The 23,318-nt window shown below is 42.7% G+C and overlaps 2 protein-coding genes across 3 annotated transcripts; both read left to right on the forward strand.

The window, feature by feature from the left end:
- Window positions 1-3,527: 3,527 nt before the first annotated feature.
- KRT40 (keratin 40) lies at window positions 3,528-8,810 on the forward strand (the record flags this gene model as incomplete). The annotated part of the gene is made up of 7 exons (XM_080680256.1): window positions 3,528-3,974; window positions 4,668-4,750; window positions 5,044-5,200; window positions 6,246-6,407; window positions 6,486-6,611; window positions 7,757-7,977; window positions 8,711-8,810. 7 exons carry the CDS (start codon window positions 3,528-3,530, stop codon window positions 8,808-8,810), a joined length of 1,296 nt encoding a protein of 431 aa, XP_080536382.1.
- A 6,338-nt stretch (window positions 8,811-15,148) lies between these two features.
- KRT39 (keratin 39) lies at window positions 15,149-22,988 on the forward strand (the record flags this gene model as incomplete). Of its 2 annotated transcripts, none has more annotated exons than XR_013961210.1 (8): window positions 15,149-15,589; window positions 16,424-16,506; window positions 17,165-17,321; window positions 17,966-18,127; window positions 18,240-18,365; window positions 19,729-19,949; window positions 21,319-21,658; window positions 22,301-22,805. XR_013961210.1 is itself a non-coding variant. In XM_080680240.1 (8 exons), 7 exons carry the CDS (start codon window positions 15,149-15,151, stop codon window positions 21,563-21,565), a joined length of 1,437 nt encoding a protein of 478 aa, XP_080536366.1. In that variant the 3' UTR covers window positions 21,566-21,574; window positions 22,301-22,988. The 2 variants fall into 2 exon arrangements, 1 of the variants encoding a protein (XP_080536366.1); XM_080680240.1 differs by having other exon boundaries at window positions 21,319-21,574; window positions 22,301-22,988.
- Window positions 22,989-23,318: the final 330 nt, after the last annotated feature.

A 23,318-nucleotide genomic window follows, 5' to 3' on the forward strand; every position in this document is an offset into this window, starting at 1 on the left:
CAGGCCTGCGGGGGAGGGCAGTTAGGGGTGACCAGGCCTGCAGGGGAGGGCAGTGGGGGGGACCCAGGTCTGCAGGGGAGAGCAGTTGGGGGGGACCAGGCCTGTAGGGGAGGGCAGTTAGGGGTGACCAGGCCTGCAGGGGAGGGCAGTTAGGGGAAAACAGGCTGGCAGGGGAGCAGTTAGGCATCAATCAGGCTGGCAGGGGTGTGGTTAGGCCAGCCATGGGCAAACTACGGCCCACGGGCCAGATCCTGCCCGTTCGGCTGTTCTTCCGGCCCGCGGAGCCGAAAGAGCAGAGGGTTCTCTTGCTCTCCCCTCCGCTCCTTTACTTTGAATTTATATTAGTTCACACAAACACTCCATCCGTGCTTTTGTTCTGGCCCTCTGGTCCAGTTTAAGAACCCATTGTGGCCCTCGAGTCAAAAAGTTTGCCCACCCCTGGGTTAGGGGGTGATCAGGCTGGCAGGCAGAAGTGGTTAGGGCCAATCAGGAAGGCAGGCAGGCGAGCAGTTGGGAGCCAGCAGTCCTGGATTGTGAGAGGGATGTCTGACTGCCCGTTTAGGCCTGATTCTACCGGGATCAGGCCTAAATGGGCAGTCGGACATCCCTCGAGAGGCCCCAGATTGGAGAGGGTGCAGGCTGGGCTGAGGGACACTCCCCTCCCCTGCGCACGAATTTCATGCACCGGGCCTCTAGTTAATAATATAATGTCATTATTTAATTTCTATTTTTTGAGTATTTACTGAATGTTTTGCATTTTATTGTCCCTGCTTAAAATGAGCTGACAGTCTGGCAGGTTAGGTATATACATACACAATACCCACTCATTCCTTCAGACAATTAACCATTATTTATTGAATACCAGGCATTGAATTAAAATAAGAAAATACAAGTGATTTACCACTTTAGTAAAGTGCTGTGCTACTATAAAATTGAGAACAATTAAGAAATTAAGTTTGCTGCCATGGTGATGAGGAGGAGAAAGACATAGTCAAAGACAAAATGACTGGAGGTAGGGGTCAAAGGGGTATAGAAAAAAAGAGGGCATCAAAGGAAAACTAGGCAGTGGAGTTATGTCACCAACTGAGCAAAGAGTTGGAGAGAAGGGAGTATAGAAAGAGGAGAAATTTTAAAAAATAAGTACCATGTTCTGCTGTAGACATGTCAAGTTTGAGGCACAAGTGGCATGTCTATAATAGAGTTTAGGCAGCTGGAATTTGCACAATGGCACAAGGAAAGGAAGAAGATGTATGAGAAAGGATGCAGAAGTCTGTGTAAAAGTTTTTAATCAAGTAGTTGCAGAGGGCTGGGTTGCATGGACACAGGGTGCAATTCCATAAGGCTAGCAAAGAGAGCCTGCTGGGGATAAAGAGTTCAATGAAGATACAGAAGTCATTCAGCACTAACTGAATATGCCAGCCCATTCAGAGTACCTCAGGCATTCATTCAATGTTCCAGAAAGATATACCAAAAGAGTAAGGATCACAACCTTGAGTAAAGAACACACAAAATTATACCTGCCCTAGAAAAATCTAAAAAGCCAAACCTGAGAGGATCAAGAGGAACTCCCAGTGACTTAACTTCCTATCAGAATAAGACTAAAACTTTGCAATATAATCAAGACTTCCTAAAAGATATCATCCAGAATGTACAGCATGTAATTAAAAATTGTCAGCCATGTGAATAAGCTGGAAAATGTCTTCCACGATTCAGAGAAAAAAGCAGCCAATAAAAACAGGTCCCTAGATACACAGATGTTAGACTTAGCAGACAAGAATTTTTAAACATGCCTAGCTGGCGTGGCTTGGGGGTTGAGCTTTTACTTACATACCAGGAGGAAACAACCAAAGTGTCCCTCAATAGATGACTGGATAAAGAAAATGTGGTACAAACATACAGTGGAATACTCAGCCATAAGAAAAGATGAAATACTGCCACCTGTGACAGCATGGATGGATCTTGAGAATATCATGTTAAGTGAAATAAGTCAGCCAGAAACATCAAGAACCATATGATTCCACTCAAATGTGTGATATAAAACTGAAAGCAACAAATAAACAAACAACCAAAAACAACCAGGAAAAAAAAGACAACAATATGATAGTTGGGAGAAGTAGTAAAAGGCAAAGGGGGACAAATATATGGTGAAGGAAGAAGGCTTTTTGGGTGGTGAGCACACAATGAAATATACAGATACTGCATCATAGAATTGTACACTTGAAATCTATATAACTTTATTAACCAATGTCACCCAATAATTTTTTAAATGAATGACAACACTTCCATATCTCAGAAGAAAAGCCTCCCATAGCTTGATTGACCCTACTCTGAAGTGTAATCACTGAGGATTTCCAAGAGACTAAAATATTGAAACTTACAATTTATATTTCACTCTTATTAGGAATTCAGGAAAAAAAAATAGTATCCTTGATCTAAACAGAGGCATAGGAAATGTGGAGAAGACATGTTTCAGGGCACTGAAAATCACATCTCCGGGTCTTGATAACCAACAAAAGGTCTGCTGTTTCATTTATATGTTGGCCTGGAGGGCACAAATTATGCCCATCAATCATGTAAAGTGACTTTTTAATTTGCACGCAGACAGATGTCATTTACCCACACACAGACACACAATTTAAACCCAGTACACGTCTCCCTCTTCTACCATGTGAGCACAAGCAAGAGCACAAAGGTTTTGCAAATATTGATAATCACAAAGAACATTTTTATGGTGGTGGCACAAACAATATAAATGGTATTTAATGTGTTGTAATCTATAATAATAAAGCATAATATGCAAATCGACCGAACAGCCGAACAGCAGAATGACCGTCCAGACGACCACGCTATGACACCCACTGGCACCAGGCCAGCCAAGGCAGGTGCCATGCAATTGGTCAGGGGCCCAGCCATCACCCCATGATCGCCCTTCAGAGGGAGGCCCAGGCCACCAACCGGCGGGCTGCAGTGGGTGGGCGGGGCCTTCCTCTTTGGGGCAATCCATCGTGGGACTCCCAGACTGTGAGAGGGAACAGGCCAGGCTGAGGGACACCCGCCCCCCGCCAGTGCATGAATTTCGTGCACCGGGCCTCTAGTCTTAATTATAAAAGGAGACATGAACAATTTTCAATGCACAGCATCAAAATCTGTGGAAATATGATTTTCCTTATTTGTGATCACTTGTATTGGCCAATTTCTTTTCTTTCTTTATTCTGCCAAAAGGACAATGCTTCCTCTGAAGATATTCTAAAAAACAAGTATTTTATCCTACTAGCACATGGAAATGGTGTCCTTATTTAGTAACCTGAAGCTATGCCTCTTTTATGAGGCATAAAACTCTTTCTCAGCAAATAAACAACACTAATGAATGTTTGCATGAAAACTGGTACCAATAGTGATAAAGAAAACATCCCGTGCATTCTGTAAATACCCATTTGGGGGCTATATAAAAGTCCCAGGAGGGAAGGAGTCTTTTGGAGTCAGGCAACTTGAGTTTTGCTGCTGATCTATGTTCCTCGCTTCTTAAGATGACTTCCGACAGTTCCCCCACATCCTGCTCTTCTGAGTCCCCTGCGGGGGTTTCTGACGGTGCAACTGCTTCAACTGGTTCCACGGAAACCACTTGTCTGCCCAACACCTGTGCTACATCCAGATGCCAGACTCCTAGCTTCCTGTCCACGTCTCACTTGCCAACCACTTGCTTCATGCCATGCTACCTCGCTGGGGATTGTAACCTTCCATGTGTGGTGGGGAACTGTGCTTGGTGCAAGGATGGGGTGTTCAACAGCAATGAGAAGGAGACCATGCAGTTCCTGAATGACAGACTCGCCAATTACCTGGAGAGGGTGCACGGCCTGGAGGAGATGAATGCCGAGCTGGAATGCAGGATCCGAGAACAGTGTGGAGGGGACATCCCATTGGTGTGCCCCGATTATCAGTGTTACTTCGACACCATTGAAGATCTCCAACGAAAGGTCTGGTGGCTTCTTGTCCTCATGTTCCACTTTGCCAATCTGTGATCAGCTCTCTCTTTACACTAGAAGAGGCTCCAGAAGGAAACCAGGAAAAAGGGACTTCTGGGTGGCGATGTGATGCAGAGGGAAGGGCACTGGACTAAAGGTCGGGAAACAGCTTACCCCAGGGCCGCCACTAATTACTGAGTGACCACAATAAACTCACGTACCTCTAGGCTTTATCATCTACGGAATGAGGAAAAATTGTGCTATACTTAAAATTACTTCTGTAGGTAACACTGTATATCTGTATTATTTTTAACATAGATATTGAAACGTCATTTTTTAAATCAAATTATTTCACCTAATAATAATTTTATTTTCTTACTGGTGAATTTTTATTATCGTGGGTGGGAATGTAGTCATAATATAGACAACGTATGGAGAAAAATGTAACGGAGTTCAACTGCCAAGGAATATTGTAAAATGTCTTGGGTCATTACAAAACTTAGCCTTTCTTCTCTGTTTCGTTTGTAAACTGGTACTCCTTTTTTCTTCATGCAGTGACATGGTCAATGAGAAAAGCAGGCTAAAAGCTATGTTATACTTTCTTACAAAGACTTTTAAAAGGTAAATCATGGCATAGCTGTTACATGTATAGATATTTATGTTTGTTTCAAAGAACCACTTATTACTTAATAACTTACTTCCCAGATTTTGTGCACAAAGGCAGAGAATTCTAGACTCACTATACAGCTTGACAACTGCAAACTGGCGGCCGATGACTTTAGGTCAAAGTAAGTTTAATTTAAATTTAAATATAATGTACAGTCTCTCTCTCTCTTTCTCTTTCACACACACACACACACACACACACACACACACACACAAACACATCACACATGTTCTCTATATAATATTTTTTAAGCTAAGAATGTTCGCAAAGCTCAAATTTATCGTTATTTGGGATGTAAAAGAAATTACAGCTCGTGGCTTCCTTGAGTCCATATGTCATTTGTCAGTAGGCCCTAGCGCTTGGCACAGTGTCTAGTAAAGTAATCACTGGCTATCCCTTTGTTTCTTGTGAAAGGTATGAGTCGGAGCTGTCTCTTCGCCAGCTGGTAGAGACTGATATTGGTGGCCTACGAGGGATCCTGGACGAGCTGACCCTGTGCAAAGCCGATCTAGAGGCCCAGGTGGAGTCCCTGAAGGAGGATCTCCTTTGCCTTAAGAAACACCACGAAGAGGTGAGGCAAGTGGCAAAATCACTGAAAGAATGTAAGAACGACAAACTAAACTGATCGAGTCCGTGTGTGTCTACAAGCTGAACGTGGATAAATGTTGCTAAAGCTGGAAAAAATTTACTCCAGGCACTGTTACTGTTTGGCCTGATCATTCCTGTGTCTCTCTGAATGTAGCTGTGAAATGACCCCTGGCCAGAGGTAGATGAAGGAACCAAACTCTTCACCTGCCATTGCTTTTGTGGAGAAGGTAACTCCACAAATGGCTTTCCTTAGCAGGGGTCCTCAAACTTTTTAAACAGGGGGCCAGTTCACTGTCCCTCAAACCGTTGGAGGGCCGGACTATAGTTTAAAAAAACAACTATGAACAAATTCCTATGTACACTGCGGGCCCGGGACGAGTCGGTTGCTAAGCAGGACAGGCAGCGGCACCCGGCGGGCCAGATAAATGTCCTCGGCGGGCCGCATGTGGCCCGCGGGCCATAGTTTGAGGACCCTTGCAGAGGCTTTACCCCACGCCTAACTCTAATCCATAAGGTATGAAAACCAGGCTGATAAACACAGCGTGCGAAGGTCATTTCAAAAAGGGGATAAAAACTCATACAACATTTGAACCAATATTTTAAAAATATTCTGCATCTATCAACTTTTTAAAATCATAAAACATAAAGTATATGATTATCCAATATTGATGAAGCCTTCAAGTGAAAAGCTAAATGGTGTAACAAAGTTTATTTTCCCCCTTGAACATCTGTTGATGAAAATAGCAGCTAGCATTTATTGAGATCTTACTATATACCGAGGACTTTTATAAGTGTTTTTACACATATTAACTCATATGTCTCACAATAACTCTCTGGAACAAGTAACATTTTTATACCCATTTTGCAGATGAAGAAACTGCGTGATGAAGAGATTCAACAAAGGCAATCTGAATCTAAATCCCACACTCTTACTCACTACTCTCCAAAACAAAGAAGGGATGCCATGGATGTCGAAGTGATTTTTCCCCACCACTCTGTGACATTCTTTACTTCATTTCCACTCTCAGGAGATCAACTTGCTCCGTGGCCAGCTTGGTGACCGACTCACTGTGGAGCTAGACAGTGCCCCCACCATCGACCTCAACAAGGTCTTGAATGAGATGCGCTGTCAATATGAAACAGTGCTCGCCAACAACCGCAGAGACGTGGAAGAATGGTTCGCTGTTCAGGTCAGCACCTAGAGCGATAAAATGACAGGTTTCCAGACTTCTGCCTACTTGCGTTCTCTAATCCTGCCTGTGTTGCAGACGGAGGAGCTGAATCAGCAGCAGCTGTCCAGTGCAGAGCAGCTGCAGGGCTGCCAGATAGAGATCCTGGAACTGAAACGAACAGCCAACGCTCTGGAAATCGATCTCCAAGCACAGCAAAGCCTGGTGTGTAAGGGAAAGGCTGCTAGCTCTGTTTTGTCACTGAAGAATCAGGCCCTAAGATACTACCCCCTCTCCCATAACCCAGAGGAGAGACCACACAGTTCATGTGGCAGGAAGTCTGAATCTCCAGTGTGCAAGGATTATATTTTCTTGCCTTTCCCAAGTAGCAGCTAGAAGCAGACGTGAAGGGTCAACAGCTTGTACTGTCCCAAGTAGGATGCCCCGACCTTTCCTCTTGGGCTTGAGCATGATCCTGCAGCACCCTCCAGAGACAGAAAGAGAGCAGAAAGGGCGGGAGCAGAACGAGACAAAGGCACTCAAATGTTCCAGTGGGTTTTAACTCTCTTTTGATGAGGGCCAATTTTCCAAGCTCACAATCATATCTAAAACAAAGAATGGAATTCATACTCTGCATTCAACCACTCTCCTAAATTTTCCCAGGATCCACACCTCAACCAGACCCTTCACTACACCCTCCTCCACCAAGAATAGTTGCGTTCAAGATGACAAGAATAGCAACAAGAATAGTTGCGTTCAAGATGACATTAACCAGGTCTAGTCGAACACCACTGTGTGTGTCACGTTAGGTCCTATAGAGAGTATCTTGGTGAAGCCTCACAATAACTTTATGGTGGTAAATCCCTTTCCTAATCCCATTATACAGATGAGGAAAACTGAGACTCAGGTAAGTAACAAGGGGTCATGCAATTTTCTAAGAAACAAGAGTGCAAGTTGAATCCCAGTTGTTCAATCCCAGAGCCTCTTCTCTTCACCACACTCTTCCACCCCTCCCTGCCACAAGCCCATACTCAGTGTTTCCTCCCAGTTGCTGTTGATCCTCCTTAAGTTACACAAATATATTGCAGGTTGTGATGGTCCTAGTGGTGGTAGCAATAACTAACACAAAGCCCTGAAAATTCTTTCAGGTACTGTCCTAGGTGCTTTACACATATTAACCCAGTTAGTCCTCACAACCATTCGGTGATGGTACTTGGCACTGCCCACTTTTTATAGAATAAAACTGAGGCTCAGAGAAGCTAAGTAATTTTCTCCCAGTCACATAGCCAGAAAAGGGACATCAGGGGCTTGAAAAGAGGCAGTCTGTCCCCATAGAATATGCAGCCCTTTTTACATCTTTCTCTCTGCAGGCAGAATCTCTGGAATGCACTGTGGCAGAAACGGAGGCCCAGTACAGCACCCAGTTGGCCCAGATGCAGTGCCTGATTGACAACGTGGAAGAGCAGCTGGCCGAGATCCGCTGCGACCTGGAGCGGCAGAACCAGGAGTACCAGGTGCTGCTGGACACAAAGGCCCGGCTGGAGGGCGAGATCAGCACGTACCAGGGTCTCCTTGAGAGCGAGGACAGCAGGCAAGTTCCACACAATCATTCTCAAAATCACCCCAAGTCACAGAAAGTCTTATGTAGGAGAATCCTCTTTCCCCAAGATCTGGCCAAGGTCAAATGTGTTAAAGAATCTTCTTACAGGAGTGATGAAAAGCAGCTGATGCTAATCACATGACCGTAAAAATGTTCAAAAATATCCTAAAGTCACAAAGCAGAATAAATACCATTATATAACTCTTCATACTGGGGGGTTGGAGGGAATCTGTCTCCCTTTGCTCCTGCCTCCCATTAAAGGGAAATCAGGAATATGCATAAGATGGCATTTTTTTTTAAATATATTTTATTGATTTTTTTACAGAGAGGAAGGGAGAGGGATAGAGAGTTAGAAACATAGATGAGCTGCCTCCTGCACACCCCCTACCGGGGATGTGCCCGCAACCAAGGCACATGCCCTTGACCAGAATCAAACCTGGGACCCTTCAGTCTGCAGGCTGACCCTCTATCCACTGATACAAACGGGTTAGGGCCATAAGATGGCATTTGCAAAGTGAAGAAAATATTTGTTCAACTGCTGCTGCTGCAGTGAAATGAAGTGGCAATACTGGGTCCAGGAATGACAGGTTAAGTCAAACATTATTCTACAAAGAGTGTCCTTCAGAGCATAATCTGCAGGGCAAGTTCTGGCATGATTTTTTCTGAGTTGCCATTTTATCCAGCTTTCCCTTGTGAGGCTTAGTTCCAAATGGATTTCCCACAGGCTTCCCTGTAACCCATGTTCCACGACAAGCGCGTCAAGCAACACGGGAGAGCCGTGCTCGGTGTATGTACTTTGCACAGTCGAAAACTGCTGTGCATGACCGCTGAGCACCCAGCCCAGCAAATGGAGGGACTGAAGCCAGCAGGGTCCTAAAAAGAAGATGGGACTTCAAGCAGGAACATCCAAACTTAAAACTCAAGTCAAGAAGGCTTTCATGTCCTAAAAGTGTCCTCTAAGCATCCTCAGTACATTTCTGCTTTATTGTTTCCTCTCCTGCCTGCTTATTTGTGATATCCTAGGAGTTTGTAAAGCTTTCTTGCTAATGTCCCAATAAAATGCATTTCATTACTTCAGCATGGTAAATATAGCTTTGTGGCTTATTACTGTTGGTATAATAACCATTTGATGCCAAGGTAATTGTCTAAACCAGCCTTGGGCAAACTACGGCCCACGGGCCGGATCCAGCTGTTCTATCCGGTTCTCTTGCTCTCCCCTCCGCTCCTTTACTTTGAATTTATATTAGTTCACACAAACACTCCATCCATGCTTTTGTTCTGGCCCTCCGGTCCAGTTTAAGAACCCATTGTGGCCCTCGAGTCAAAAAGTTTGCCCACCCCTGGTCTAAACCCATGCCAATAGTTTAATATTCCATAAATCCAAGCTGAAAGTATTTTTTAACTCCTCAAATGCAAACAGATTAACTAATCCATGCAAAATGTCAATATCATGGAAGACAGCTGTATGTAACTCTTGAAGAGGAAATTTAGAAATAAAATATAATACATTTTATTTTTAATGATAAAAGTACTAGAGTCCTTTTTTGCAATTTGGCACATGAAGGGAGAGGGGGGACCAGTCATAATTCCATACCCTTAACATTGACTGTAAGTATTTTGGGAACTTCCAAGTTTTTTTTCTTATGTAGGTTTGTCCATATACTGTAGCAGTATCATAGTTATATACACATCTACTTGTGTAACCTTTTTTTTTTTTTTCAATAAGTCATCTAAGCATTTTCAATCCTAATAAATGTATAAGATCATCTTGTGGACCATTATTTTAGTGACTTCACAAAATACCACAAGGTACATTGGTCTGTCATTGGACATTAAGCATATATGAGTAATTATTCTTACACATATAAAAAGCAAAGGGAAGAGCATCCCCTTCCACAAAGATGAAGTAGAGGGACATTTCCCCTTTCCTCTCCCTAAGTATGACTAAAAACTCTGGAAATTATGTAGACAAATATAAGCAGACTCTGAAAGGTGGAAGAAAAGACTAAACCAGCCTTGGGCAAACTATGGCCCGCGGGCCGGATCCGGCTGTTCTATCCGGTTCTCTTGCTCTCCCCTCCACTCCTTTACTTTGAATTTATATTAGTTCACACAAACACTCCATCCATGCTTTTGTTCCGGCCCTCCGGTCCAGTTTAAGAACCCTTTGTGGCCCTCGAGTCAAAAAGTTTGCCCACCCCTGGACTAAACCATCTAGGGTTCTTGATATCCAAGGAACAACATGGTGCTGAGTTTCCTGGGCATTCTTTCTTTTGGGGGGGTGGGGGGGTGGGGGGGTGAGGGGGGTTTCTTTTTGTCTCCTATATCCAGTATTGGGAACTGAAGAAACCAAGAACAGAGAAACAACAGTAGCTGCAGACAAAAAAGAAAAAAAATGCTCCAAGATAAGGCAAGTAAAGGGAGGAAGGGAAGTAAGGTCTCTATACTTCACTTGAAGTGACAAAATGTCAGCACCAGTAGACTGATAAGTTATGTGTATGTAATGTAATGCTTTTTAAGTAACTACGGTACTTGAAAAGCTATCCAAAGAAAACTTTAAAATGCTATCCTATCTAATGAAAGAGTAATATGAAAATTAACCATCACTCTGCTACACCCACAAGTCACGCCCACCAGCCAATCAGGGGCGAGTATGCAAATTAACCCAACCAAGATGGCTATGGCCACAGAGCAAGCAGGAGGCTTGGGTTTCCCCGGCAATGGAGGAAGCCAAGCTTTCCACACACCCTGGCAGGCACAGGCCTCCACTCAAGGCTACAAAGTTTCAATTATAGAAGATAAATAAATCCCAAGAAAAATGGTGGCAGCCACTGAGCTGGAGAGAGCAGGAGGCTTGAGTTGCCCCCGGCAATGGAGGAAGCCAAGCTTCTGCTGCCCTGGCCTGCCTTGGCCTCCTCCGCTCAAGGCTACAAAGTTTCAATTATAGAAGATAAATAAATCCCAGATACCAGTGCCTCCGCTTGGGTCGCTGGGGGGCATAGCTGGCCTGCAAACCACCACAGGCCCCTCGCCCAGGCCGCCCCATGCCCCAAGGGAACCCCTACCCTGATCCAGGACACCCTTCAGGGCAAACCAGCTGGCCCCCACCCATGCACCAGGCCTCTATCTTATCTAATAAAAGAGTAATATGCAAAGTGACCATCACTCCAACATACAAGATGGCTGCCCCCATGTGGTCAAAGATGACTGCCCCCATGTGGACACAAGATGGCCAGCAGGGAAGGGCAGTAGGGAGGAACCAGGCCTACAAAGGAGGGCAGTTGTGGGTGATCAGGCCAGCAGGGGAGGGCAGTTGGGAGGGACCAGGCCCGCAATGGAGGGCAGTTGGGGGCAATCAAGACTGCAAGGGAGGGCAGTTAGGGGTGACCAGGCTGGCAGAGGAGGGCAGTTAGGGGCGACTGGGCTGGCAGGGAAGGGCAGTTAGGGGGGACCGGGCCTGCAGGGGAGGGCAGTTAGGGGTGACCAGGCCTGCAGGGGAGGACAGTTAGGGGTGACCAGGCCTGCAGGGGAGGGAAGTTAGGGGCAAACAGGCTGGCAGGGGAGCAGTTAGACATCAATCAGGCTGTCAGGGAGTGGTTAGCGGGTGATCAGGCTGGCAAGCAGAAGTGGTTAGGGGCAATCAGGAAGACAGGCAGGCGAGCAGTTGGAAACCAGCAGTCCTGGATTGTGAGAGGGATCGGGCCTAAACAGGCAGTCGGACATCCTTCGAGGGGTCTCAGATTAGAGAGGGTGCAGGCGGGGCTGAGGGACACACACCCGCCCCCCCTGCATGAATTTTGTGCACTGGGCCTCTAGTAAATAAATAAAAGTGAAATTCTAAAACATATTCAAGTAACCCACACAAGGCAGGAAGAAGAAAACAAATTAAAAACCAGAGGGAACGAACAGCAAACAAAAAACAAAATGCTGACGTAAGCCCTACTATATCAGTAATTACAGCAACGAGAAATCATCTAAATATATCAATTAAAGGACAGAGATTGGCAGAGTGAATAAAAAACTAAATACTTTCCACAAAAAGTTCACTTCAAATATAGGTAGGTTAAAAGTAATGGGGTTGGGGGGGAAATACATGATTGTTCATAACAGCTTTATTTGTAACAGCCCAAACTGAAAACAATCGAAATGTCCTCAAGATCTGAAGACCACTATGGAGAGTGAAAAAGGGCAATCTTGAAAGATCATATACTGCATGATTCTATTTACATGACATTCTTGAAATGATAACATTATAGAGATGGTGGACAATTAGAGAGCATGAAGGAGATCTTTGTGGTGATTAAATAGTTGTATATATTGATTGCAGTGGTGGTTACATGAATCTACACATGTGGAAAAAACTATGTAGAACTAAACACACATATTGTATCAATTTCCTAGTTTTACAATTGTACTATAGTTGAATGAGATATAATTTGCAACTTCATGGGAATCTATAATTATTATAGATTACTTGCCCCGACCAGGGCTGGGTACTGAACCTGCAACCCAGGTACATGCCTTTGACTGGGAATCAAACCCACGACCCTTTGGTTTGCAGGGCAAGGCTCTAATCACTTAGCAACACCAACTAGGTCTCTCAATGTAGTTTAAATTTGCATTTCCTGCCTAGCCAATATGGCTCAGTAGGTTGAGCATGGTTCCATACACTAGGAGTTCGTGGTTTGATTCCTAGTCAAGGCACATGCCTGGTTTGCACTTCCATCCCCAACAGGGGGCGTACAGGAGGCAGCCAATCAATGCTTCTCTCTCACTGATGTTTCTATCGCTGAAGTCAATTTAAAAAAATATTTGAATTTACATTTCCTTTTATTATGAGTAACAATTAGCATTATTTCTAAGGCACTTTTTAAATTTATTTTTTATTTAAAAATTTTAATGTTGACATTATTGTAGGTGTCCCTCTTCCCTCCCCCTTTGCCCATCTTTTATACTTTCTTTCTGGTCACTGTCTGTGGTGTAATTGCAAATATTATTTTCTAGTTTGGTATCTATCTTCTAATTTTGTAGGCTTATTTTTTTACCCATGCATAAGTTATTTGATGTCGACAAATTGATTTTTTTTATAGTTTCTTAAATTTGAGACATTATTTGAAAGACCTTCTAACTGTACATTTGTAAAGGATTCTCCTATATTTTCCTTTAGCCCATTTTGTAATTTCATTTTCCACATTTGAATCTTCGATCAGTTTGTAATTTGTCTTACTGTAAGGTATGATCCAACATTGCCTGCCCTTACCCCTCCCCAAGTGATACAGAATTATCTCCAGACTATTGATAGTCTATCTTTTCCTCATTGATTTTAAATGTCACATTTATCACATACTAAATCCCAGTCTGCTTGGGAGTCTGTTTCTAAATTGCTTATTCTATACAACAGTCTATTTATGCATCAATATTATTTTAATTACTGAGGTTTTAAAATATATTTTAATATCCAAAAAGACTAGTTTCTCTGTGGCTTTTCTTTTTTAGAATTTTCCTACCTCTTCAAATTTGTTTACTTTTTCTCATAAAACTTCAGAATTATCTTGTCTAGTTGAAAAAAGTCACATTTTGAGAGGACTGCAATAAATTCATTGGGCTCTCAGTTTAATTAATGTAAAAATACTTGGTGTTTTTATAACGATGAATATAGCATTTCAGGTCAAAAATATGATATATCTTTATGTTTTTTCTTTATATCATTTGATATGCAGAACAATGGGTCCCCAAAGATGTTTATGCCCTAATCCCAGAACATTTGAACATGTTAGGCTATATAGCTATGGGGAAGTAAGGTTGCTAATCAGCTGACCTTAAAATAGATTATCCTAGATGATATGAGTAGGCCCTTAAATGTGGAAGACAGAAGCAGAAGGGTCATGTGAGAAAGACTCGACTGGCCATTGCAGGCTTTGAAGATGGGAGGGGGCCATAAGCCAAGGAATGTGGGCGGCCTCTAGAAACTGGAAAAGGCAAAAGAAACTATCCTTTCCTAGTGCCTCTATAAAGGACTAGGAGCTAATAAATTTCTCAATAAAATGCTGAGTAAGTATTCCCGAGAAAGAACACACATATCTTTCAACAGATCATATTTAAACATCAAATATAAACCAAGATGATCACAAATTTTACCTAATGTAATACCACAAGCAAACACTGAGCACAAAAAATGTTATCAAATGTGGGCTTTGGAAAAACCGAAAGGTAACCAGCCTCTTTTTCAAGAAATTTCTTGTTAGCAATAAAAACCTATCTGGAAAGCTATGACAGAATTCTGACAACTGCCTTTAAAAAGAGCCTTAGGGCTGGGGAGTGTTGGGGAGGTGGGGAAAGAGATCAACCAAAGGACTTGTACGCATGCATATAAGCACAACCAATGGACACAAGACACTGGGGGGTGGGATGAGGGCATGTGACAGGGGGTAGGAGAGGCTGGGGGAGGGTCAATGGGGAAAAAAAAGGAGATATATGTACTACTATATGTAATACTTTAAACAATAAAATAATTAAAATAAAATAAAATAGCCTTAGTTAGGAGTGACATTTTAATCCATACTCACAATAAAAATGGGAAAACATTGAGTAGAACAAAGATGAAAAAGAAAACAGGAAAATCGATTGGGCAGAACAAAATAAAATACTGATTTCTAAGTTCACACCAAAAATTATTAGATAATAATAGTTTCCCTTTTCTAGAGAAGAAAGAAAAAATATATGCTCATTCCTGGTCCAGGTGGAGAGGTCAACAAGGACTTAATGAATGCAATATACTCATTCCTACTTAATAATGGATGCTGTTAGACCTGTGGCGACAGTTCCTTTTGAAGAAATAATGTGAAGCTCTGAATCCAATGACAAGTAGTAGTTGTGATGGGTAATAACTTAGTAACAGCCTAAATGCACATTTTTATGAGACCAGGTAACTCTTCTCAGGCAAGTAAAAAGCAGACTAATGAGATGTTCCTATGGGATTGGACATAAGCACCAGACAGGAAAACATCCTGTCTGCTGTGACACTGCCTCGAGGAAAGGCTATATAAGCACTTCAAAGAAGAAAAAGCCACAAAAGGCTCAGAATTTAGACTCAGTCACAGTAGCCTGAGCTTTTGATGCGGGGGAAACACAGACTGAAATAAACCACAGCTGGGCACACACTATGGATACCAAGGACTGCTCAACAACTATTTCTTCTTCAACACCATGCCGAGGCTGCTCTCGGATTACAAATTTTAGGATCCTCTCTTCCAACACCAGCTGCCAACAACTTGAAACCAACAAATGCCAACCAACTGGCCATGTTCTGAGAACTTGGCAGTCCCAGGGCTGCCAACCCACTCCGTGCTTCTGCCCTATGCCCATCTGCTTAGTAAACAACGTCGATTGTGGCTGGTGTGGTGAAGGCATCCACAGCAATGAGAAAGAGACCATGCAAATCCTGAATGACCGCCTTGCTAACTACCTGGAAAAGGTGCGGATGCTGGAACGAGAGAACGCAGAACTGGAGTGTAAAATCCAGGAAGAGTGTAACAAAGAGTTCCCTGTCATATGTCCTGATTACCTGTCCTACTTTGCCACCATCAAGGAACTCCAGCAGAAGGTAAGATTCTTGGCAACCTATATAATCAAGTTTTGAATTTACATTCTCCAGTTTCTTTATTTCCTTTTATGCTGAAAAATATTTTATAGAATAAGAAAATGTCTTGAAGGAAATTGTCATCTTGATGCCATATTCAGAGTTACAGTTATAGATTTTCGTTTTCCAGACATATACTCTGCTATTATTTTAACCGGATAACTCAGGACCAAAATGTGTTAACAACACATTGCTGCCATTTCTTTAACAAAAATAAGAAAACAGGGATCTGAGAAAATCAATTTTGTTTTAATAAGTTCCTAACTAGTTTAATTTTTGTCCATGTTTTCCACCATCACCACTTTTTCTATTTTATGCTCATTTCTTCATCTCCCAATTGTTTAAGTAGTTTCTTCCCACACCAAACCTAACGTTCCTATTCAGAGTGATATGCTGCTAATATATGTACTGGGTTTATTCTGCTTCATTAGTTTTACAAATATTTACTGAGCATAACACCAAGGCACCAGACATTATTCTAGCTTAGGGTACATACTGGTGAATTAAAATGTCCCTGCCCTCATGGAGTTTACATTCTGGTGGATCATGTATGTGACACAAATTTAAGGTAGATTTTATATTTTAATGATAAAACATCTACACACGTTTTTAGTAAAGTAATTTTGCTTAATTTTTAGGAAAATGACAAAAACCTTGATTTTCCCCAGTTGTTCAGGCTTTCTAAGCATAGCTAGGAAAAGCCTTCCCCTGTTAACTGAAATACACACCAGCCCCTTGGTTTTTAAGGAAGGGATCTTGGTGTTTGTCTCATTTGTGTGTACAACTTCTTAATTCTAGATCTTGTGTACCAAGGCTGAGAATTCCAGGCTGGTCTCACAAATTGACAACACCAAACTGGCTGCTGATGACTTGAAAGCCAAGTAAGCCCACCCAGCACGTCCTTCCTGACAGAACTCACCTGCGTCTGGGGCTAATGCCCTCAATAAGATTGCACATAAGTCTACCAACCCTCCCGCACCCACCCTGACGGCACTAGCTCAGAGGAGACCTTCGCATTCAATAAAGCATTACGACTAATAACCACGCATATGTATACAGTGCTTGTATTTTCTAACATATAAACCCGTCTGATTACCTTCCCAATAGTTCAGTAAAATAAGCAGGGCAAATAATACTGTTACACTATTTAAAATGAGAAAACTGTGATTTAGTGGGGTTCAGTTACTTATGCAAAGGCATACAACTAGTAGTACAAGACAGAGCCAAATCTTGGATGCCAGTTCTCTTAAATCCTAATCCAATACTCTGCACTTACACTGCATCACTTCTAGGGGCAGGGAGAGGAGGATAAATGCCCTCATCTCAAAGAAAAGCAATGTAGCATCATTCTGGCAAAATAATCTAGGAATAATAATTAAGTGGTGATGTTTATCTAATGATTCCACCTCTAAAGAGAAGAAAACCCACATGAGAAATGCAGAAAATGAGAGGCCCACGAGGCAGTTAGTTCTGCTTGGCTTGATTAACACCACCTACATGTTAATGTCTTTCACTTCTAAAAATGTCTCATTTTTAAAGGTATGAAGCTGAGTTGTCCCTGCGCCAGCTAGTGGAGGCAGATGCCAATGGCCTACAGCGGATCCTGAATGCACTGACCCTGGGCAAAGCTGACCTGGAGGCACGAGTCCAATCTCTGAAGGAGGAGCTCCTTTGCCTCAAAAGCAACCATGAAGAGGTTAGAGAAAGCCCCAGCTAAGCCTCTAAAAATAGCATCGATCCCTTTGAGTTGAACTTGACAAAAGGTGTCCTCTCTAGATAGTCTTCTGTTTTTTAGTCCTGATCATAACTATTACTATTACCACTGGTTCAATGTATTTCACATCAGTTGCCTGTAATACAGTATCTGAAGCCTCCATTGTCCTCTCCAGCTTTTCTAGAAGAAGGAAGTAGCCCAATTTTATTGTCCTCGCAGGTTTCCTCTATTTTAGTAGACATCCCAACACAGATTCTGGGCACTACTGGTATAGGTCAATATTGGCATAAGCCCATATTGGCATCATAGAAACTACGGCCTCTCATTAAAGTCCACCTCTGTGCTGCTTCACCCCCTTATCCATCCCTGAAAATGATCTAAATCCTTTTAACCCCTGATCTTGCCATCAATTCCTTTTAATGTTGCACTTATTTGAACACACAGTCACATCTGAAATAGCCTTAAGTCATTTTATAGCATCTCAAAAGCACCTATGAATCATGTATTCCTTTATTGTGGGTATAGTTCAGACGTGACTAAGCTACATTATTGCTGTTAGACTGAAACAAGAAAGCAAGGAGGTCATCTCTTCACCAAGTGACTTCACACTCTCTTTCTTTCCATAGGAAACCAATTCCTTACAGAGCCAGCTTGGGGACAGACTCAACATTGAAGTGACTGCTGCCCCCTCTGTTGACCTAAATCGGGTTCTACAAGAAATGAGATGTCAATATGAGTCTATCATGGAGACAAACCGCAGAGATGTGGAACAGTGGTTCAACACGCAGGTGGGGAGGGCAGGAAGGTCAAAACCTGTGAGCAGACGTTGCACTTCCAGGGGCCCTTTAATCAAACTTATGTTCTCCACCATCATATCCATGGTCCTTGACTATGTTTCAGATGGAGGAGCTGAACCAGCAGGTGGGGACCAGCTCTCAACAGCAGCAGTGCTGCCAGAAGGAGATCATCGAGCTGAGACGAACCATGAATGCTCTGGAGGTGGAGCGACAGGCCCAGCACCGAATGGTACCCAACGAACTGACCACGCCTAGCACCATATATGGCAATAGCTCCTGACACGTGTGCTGCAATGTTTCCCAAACTGCGCCCCTCAGAACAATAGTCCCTGTTTGTTAAAGAGTCTACGGCCAAAAAAGGACTCCATGGTCAAGTAAACCTGGTAAATGCTGGATTAAACAAAGGTTAAACAGGAGGCCTTCCTGCGGGCCTTTGATAAGCTGATATGTACCATGAATCTCCAAGAAGGGGATATATGGTACTCAGCATTCCAAAACGTACTTGACCGTGGACTCCTTTTTCAAAGAACATCTCATGGCAATAGTGATCCATGAATGCACTTTGGGAAACACTAAAAAAGAATTTTATTTTATGCAAAGCATTTTTATAAAGTATCAACATTTATAAAATAGTCTTCTGAGGGAGGTGGCATAATTATTAAGCCATTTTGACAGGTGAGAGCTAAGATGATTTTCCCAAGCCAAATCCAATATAAGTTTCATCTCACCAATTTTATAGGTGGAGGAGACACTACGATCCTAAGGCATTAAGTCACAAAAGAATTAAGAGTCTGAGCCAGAACTCAGGTTCCCAAGTTAGAACTGATTCCACCACCTACTAACCCTCTGAAGTAGGAAATATCGAAAAGCTCAGATAGGAAGGGTATTAGGACATTCCCCAAAGCTGCTTTTGTCACCAGCTAGTCATATGTCTGGAGGCAGCTCATTTAACCTCTTGAACCTCAGTTTTCTCATCTATAAAAATGGGGATAATCATGCAAGTAATAGGTTATTAAAATATAAAATGCCATTATCCATAAAACTTACAGAATGATAGAGCAGGAAAGAACTTTAATCATCAAAGTTTCAACTCTCATATTTTACATATAAAAAATTGATTCAATGATCAACTTACAAAGTATCAAAATGTATAAAATAGTTTTCTGAGGGAGGTGGCTAAATGCTGCTCACTTCCTTTTTAAGGTAAAAACACTCTTGAGGTACCATAGTAATGGATTTTTAATTCCTAGGTGTGAAATAAGTTGGAGTACTTTTTTCTCATAGGTAGAAAAGTGTGGTAGGAGATTATCAAGTGATTAAGAAAGAGAAATATAAGTAGCACTTAAAAGAAGGCAAAAAGAGAGAGAGAGAGAGAGAGAGAGAGAGAGAGAGAGAGAGAGAGAGAGAGAGAAGCAAGCTTTAGCATAGTTGATAATTTTGGTTTTGGATTTAGTTGCTTAGGAGATTATAAGAGGGCTTGAAATTCATTAGCACCTGTCACAAAGAAACCACTGTTCAGAATGGTACAGATCACAAAGACCTGGGCTTAAAGGAGTCATCATGCTAAATCCTGCTTTCCTCCCGTGAGGCAGAGAGACTCCCAGGAATGCCTGCTGGCGGAGACGGAGGCCCGCTACACAGCCCTGCTGGCCCAGATGCAGTGTCTGATCGATAACCTTGAGGCTCAGCTGGCGGAGATCCGATGTGCCCTGGAGAGGCAGAACCAAGAATACGAGATTCTGCTGGACGTCAAGTCCCAGCTGGAGTGTGAGATTGCCACCTACCGCAGCCTGCTGGAGAGCTCAGACAGCAAGTGCGTAATGTAACAACATCTTTATGAAAAAGACACTTGCAACATGTATGTATGTATGTATGTATGTATGTATGTATGTATGTACTACCACTGGCAGCAGGGCGACAGTGCTTTAATCTGACCAGTGATGGGGCGCTTTGGATCAAAGGGTCCATACACTGTCTTCAGTTGTGCCATTTGGACATCCACATAGTAACCTAGTTGAGCTGAGCTCAGTTTTTTTGAGGAGTTGGTGCTCCTGGTTACTTCCTTATAGGTTTTTAACTTCTTATACTTTTAAAAATTACTAGGGGAAAAGTGGTTTCTTTAAAGATGAACATTCCTGACTTACAGATTTTCCCCATTGAGATGAACGTCTGAATTTCATGAGATTGAACAGTACAACCCTGCTCCCTTTGGAGGAAGCTGCTCAGGCTGAAACCCTTATCCCTGTCCAGCCACTTTCCCTTGATGCCAACAGCATTATGTACATATGCACTTTTCAGCATATTTTTATAGAAGTTGTAATGTTTTTAAATGATAAGAAGCTTACCAACCTATAAGAAACTGATCTAGAGCATGGACTCTTTGAAGCAACCCAGTACAAAGGCAAATTAGTTAAGGTTGTTAAAAAGACCTCCCTCCCCCAAATAATCAGTGAACTCTGTCCATAGCATTCTTTTAACTGGCACACTCACATTACTAACCAACGTTAACCAATTCTACCACCTTGGGGAGCCATAATATAACAAAGAAAGATGATGCTTTCTAAAAAGAGTTCTGACTGCTTCTAACTCCAATTCTCTAAAGAGTATTCACTTATAAATACACCCCGAAGGCACTTTGGAGCTTGCCAATGAAGCACTGAGAATTCTTCCATAGATGGGGTTCAGGCCACCCACCAGTAGTACATACGGTGATTAACTCCCTGATTTAAAAAAAAAAAAAGTATCTTATTAATTTCCTTTCCTCAGATAATAAGCTCCTTGTCTCTTACCACTGTTGATCCTGTAAGTTTAGTTCCCATTATATCCATTCTGCAGATGGAAAACTAAATCAGGGGGTTATCTGAGGGCACCAGCTGGTAACAGCAGAGCTGGGCCCTCTCCCGTCTGTGACTCCTGGTGTAGTGGTCTTCCACGGTGCTGTGGCATTGCCTGTAACGGAAGCTAACATAATCCAATACTTCTGAACCTAGGATGCTGCTTTCCCATGCACCTGGTCTGATTCTTTTCCTTCCACCAATGATAGTACAAAGTGAAACGACAGTATAAGTATTTTGGAAGTATTTGTTTTGAGTGACACGTGTTGAAAAATTAACCACCGCCATTTTTCTCCAGAGCCAGTGTTGCCTTATCTCAATCACAGGTACAATTCTGTTTTTGTGTAGGCTTTCCTGCAACCCGTGTGCCACTAAGTGTGAGCCTTCAGTTTGCACAACCATGGAATGCACGGTCCCAGTTCACACATCATCTTCAGCTCTCCATGGGATACCCCAGCCCAGCTGCGCCTACAGAGACCTACCCCGACTACTCGCTAAAATCTTGACCATCACCAAGGAGATTAAGGATGGGAAAGTCATTTCTTCTCATGAGCATGTGCAGCCTTGCTTCATCATCAGAGCTGCCAAAGTCTAACATCCCAAGGTGATGAAAGTGACCCTCATTCATGAAAGAGAGGCCAATACTTGCTCCTGCCAGAAAGGTTTAAGAATCCCCCAGTCCCTTCAGGTACTTAGTTTCTTTCTACTACAGGGGGTCCCCATTGACATTCTGCTCCTGTCCCAAGTCTCTGCGGTCAGCGTGATAAAAAAACTGACATTCTCTGGAAGCACATTTCATATTTATCTGAGGAACAAGCACTGCTTTGTAAGTGCCCAGGAAGGTGACCTACATTACTGCCCGCGAGTGATGGGCAGGTTTCTCTTTTGTTTATTCAGGTCTTATTTACTTACGTTGCTCCTTAGAGCCAGTCAGACAAGTTCTGGGCTTGTTTTTGGCTGTGGCACATGAAGGTGAAAAGCTACAACCTTCCCTTCTTAACTCCCTCTTTGGATATAGAAAGCTTTTATGGGCACAGCATGAATAGAGAAAAAGATCCTTAACATTTAGTTTCCTTGAATAGATTGTCATGAGTCTAAATCCTATTGAACTCTGTTGTCTTAATTACTATTTACCCACGCGTATATACTTTATCTTCCCCGAGATATTTTGAAAGATGTCATGTTCTCCACAACTCTGGGAAAACATTAGGCTCTCCAAATATTTTCACTGAAAATTGGGAACAGTTATGGGGAGTGAAGCTAGAGCATTTTGAAGAAATAGCATGGATCGTCTCATTAAATGTTCGCTATTTCTCCTTCTGTTCTTTAGGGAATGGGATTTGGTTCTGATTGCTTTACAAGGGACATGTCGCTGGAACGCTCAAGACATCACCTTGCTCCCCTGTCTCCCCGTGATGGGTCACTATGGAAAAATAACTTAGGGGCCTGCTTCAGCCTATCCACCAGAGAGAATGGGCTTAATATTCACAAACTCTACAGGACAGTAATCAGGAATGATTGCTATGTGCAAGCACGAGGCAGTCCCAGAGTGAGAAGGTTCACTTAGGTCACAGCCATCATCAAAGCTTCTCACAGTCGGGGTCACAGAGCGTGTAGGTCATTCCCTATGAAAGTTACTTGACATTTCCAGAGGTTGGAGTAAATAATTCTGAATCAAACACAGAAAGGGGAGTCAGAAAGCCTGAAGTCCTAAACTTGCCACTTCCCAGGGCAAAACATTCAGCCTTCATCCCATTTAATTTCCTTGTTTGTTAAATGAGGGTCAGGCCTACTTCACACGGGTATTATGATGATCAAATGCAACTGTTTGTTTTCAGCCATGGCTCTAGACCTGTGTCATTATTATGTTAAGTTCAAATACTTTCTCTATGAATTTATCTATCCAGTCACAATTTTGGAGTTTTAACAGTGTTTGGCTTTGGGGGACAAAGAATAGAACAAGCTCCCCTGTGACCAAGCCCGCAATTGTAGTCAATAAAGCATTTTTGAAGTCTTAGGATATGTATCAGGTATCAGTTGATGACTGATGCCCACATCAAAGACAGAAGCATTAACTCACAGCTCAGCAATCCACTCCCTCCACACAAGTAGCAACTTACACTACGCAAGTGGAATGCAGAACTTCCAGGGTGATCTCTTTTCTATCAATAATTTCTCTCTCATCTGAATGCCCAGGTTAGCCCTGGTAGCACTTAATTGCATACTATCTCAAACGGAGGGTGGAAATGTGGACAGAGCATGCGACTTGGACTCAGAAACCTGAGGGCAGAGTCACAACCGAGCCGTTGTGGGTGACCTTGAATAAACGGGACATAACAACTCGGGCC

Source organism: Plecotus auritus (genome assembly GCF_963455305.1).
Source record: "Plecotus auritus genome assembly, chromosome: 7".
NCBI lineage: Eukaryota > Metazoa > Chordata > Mammalia > Chiroptera > Vespertilionidae > Plecotus > Plecotus auritus.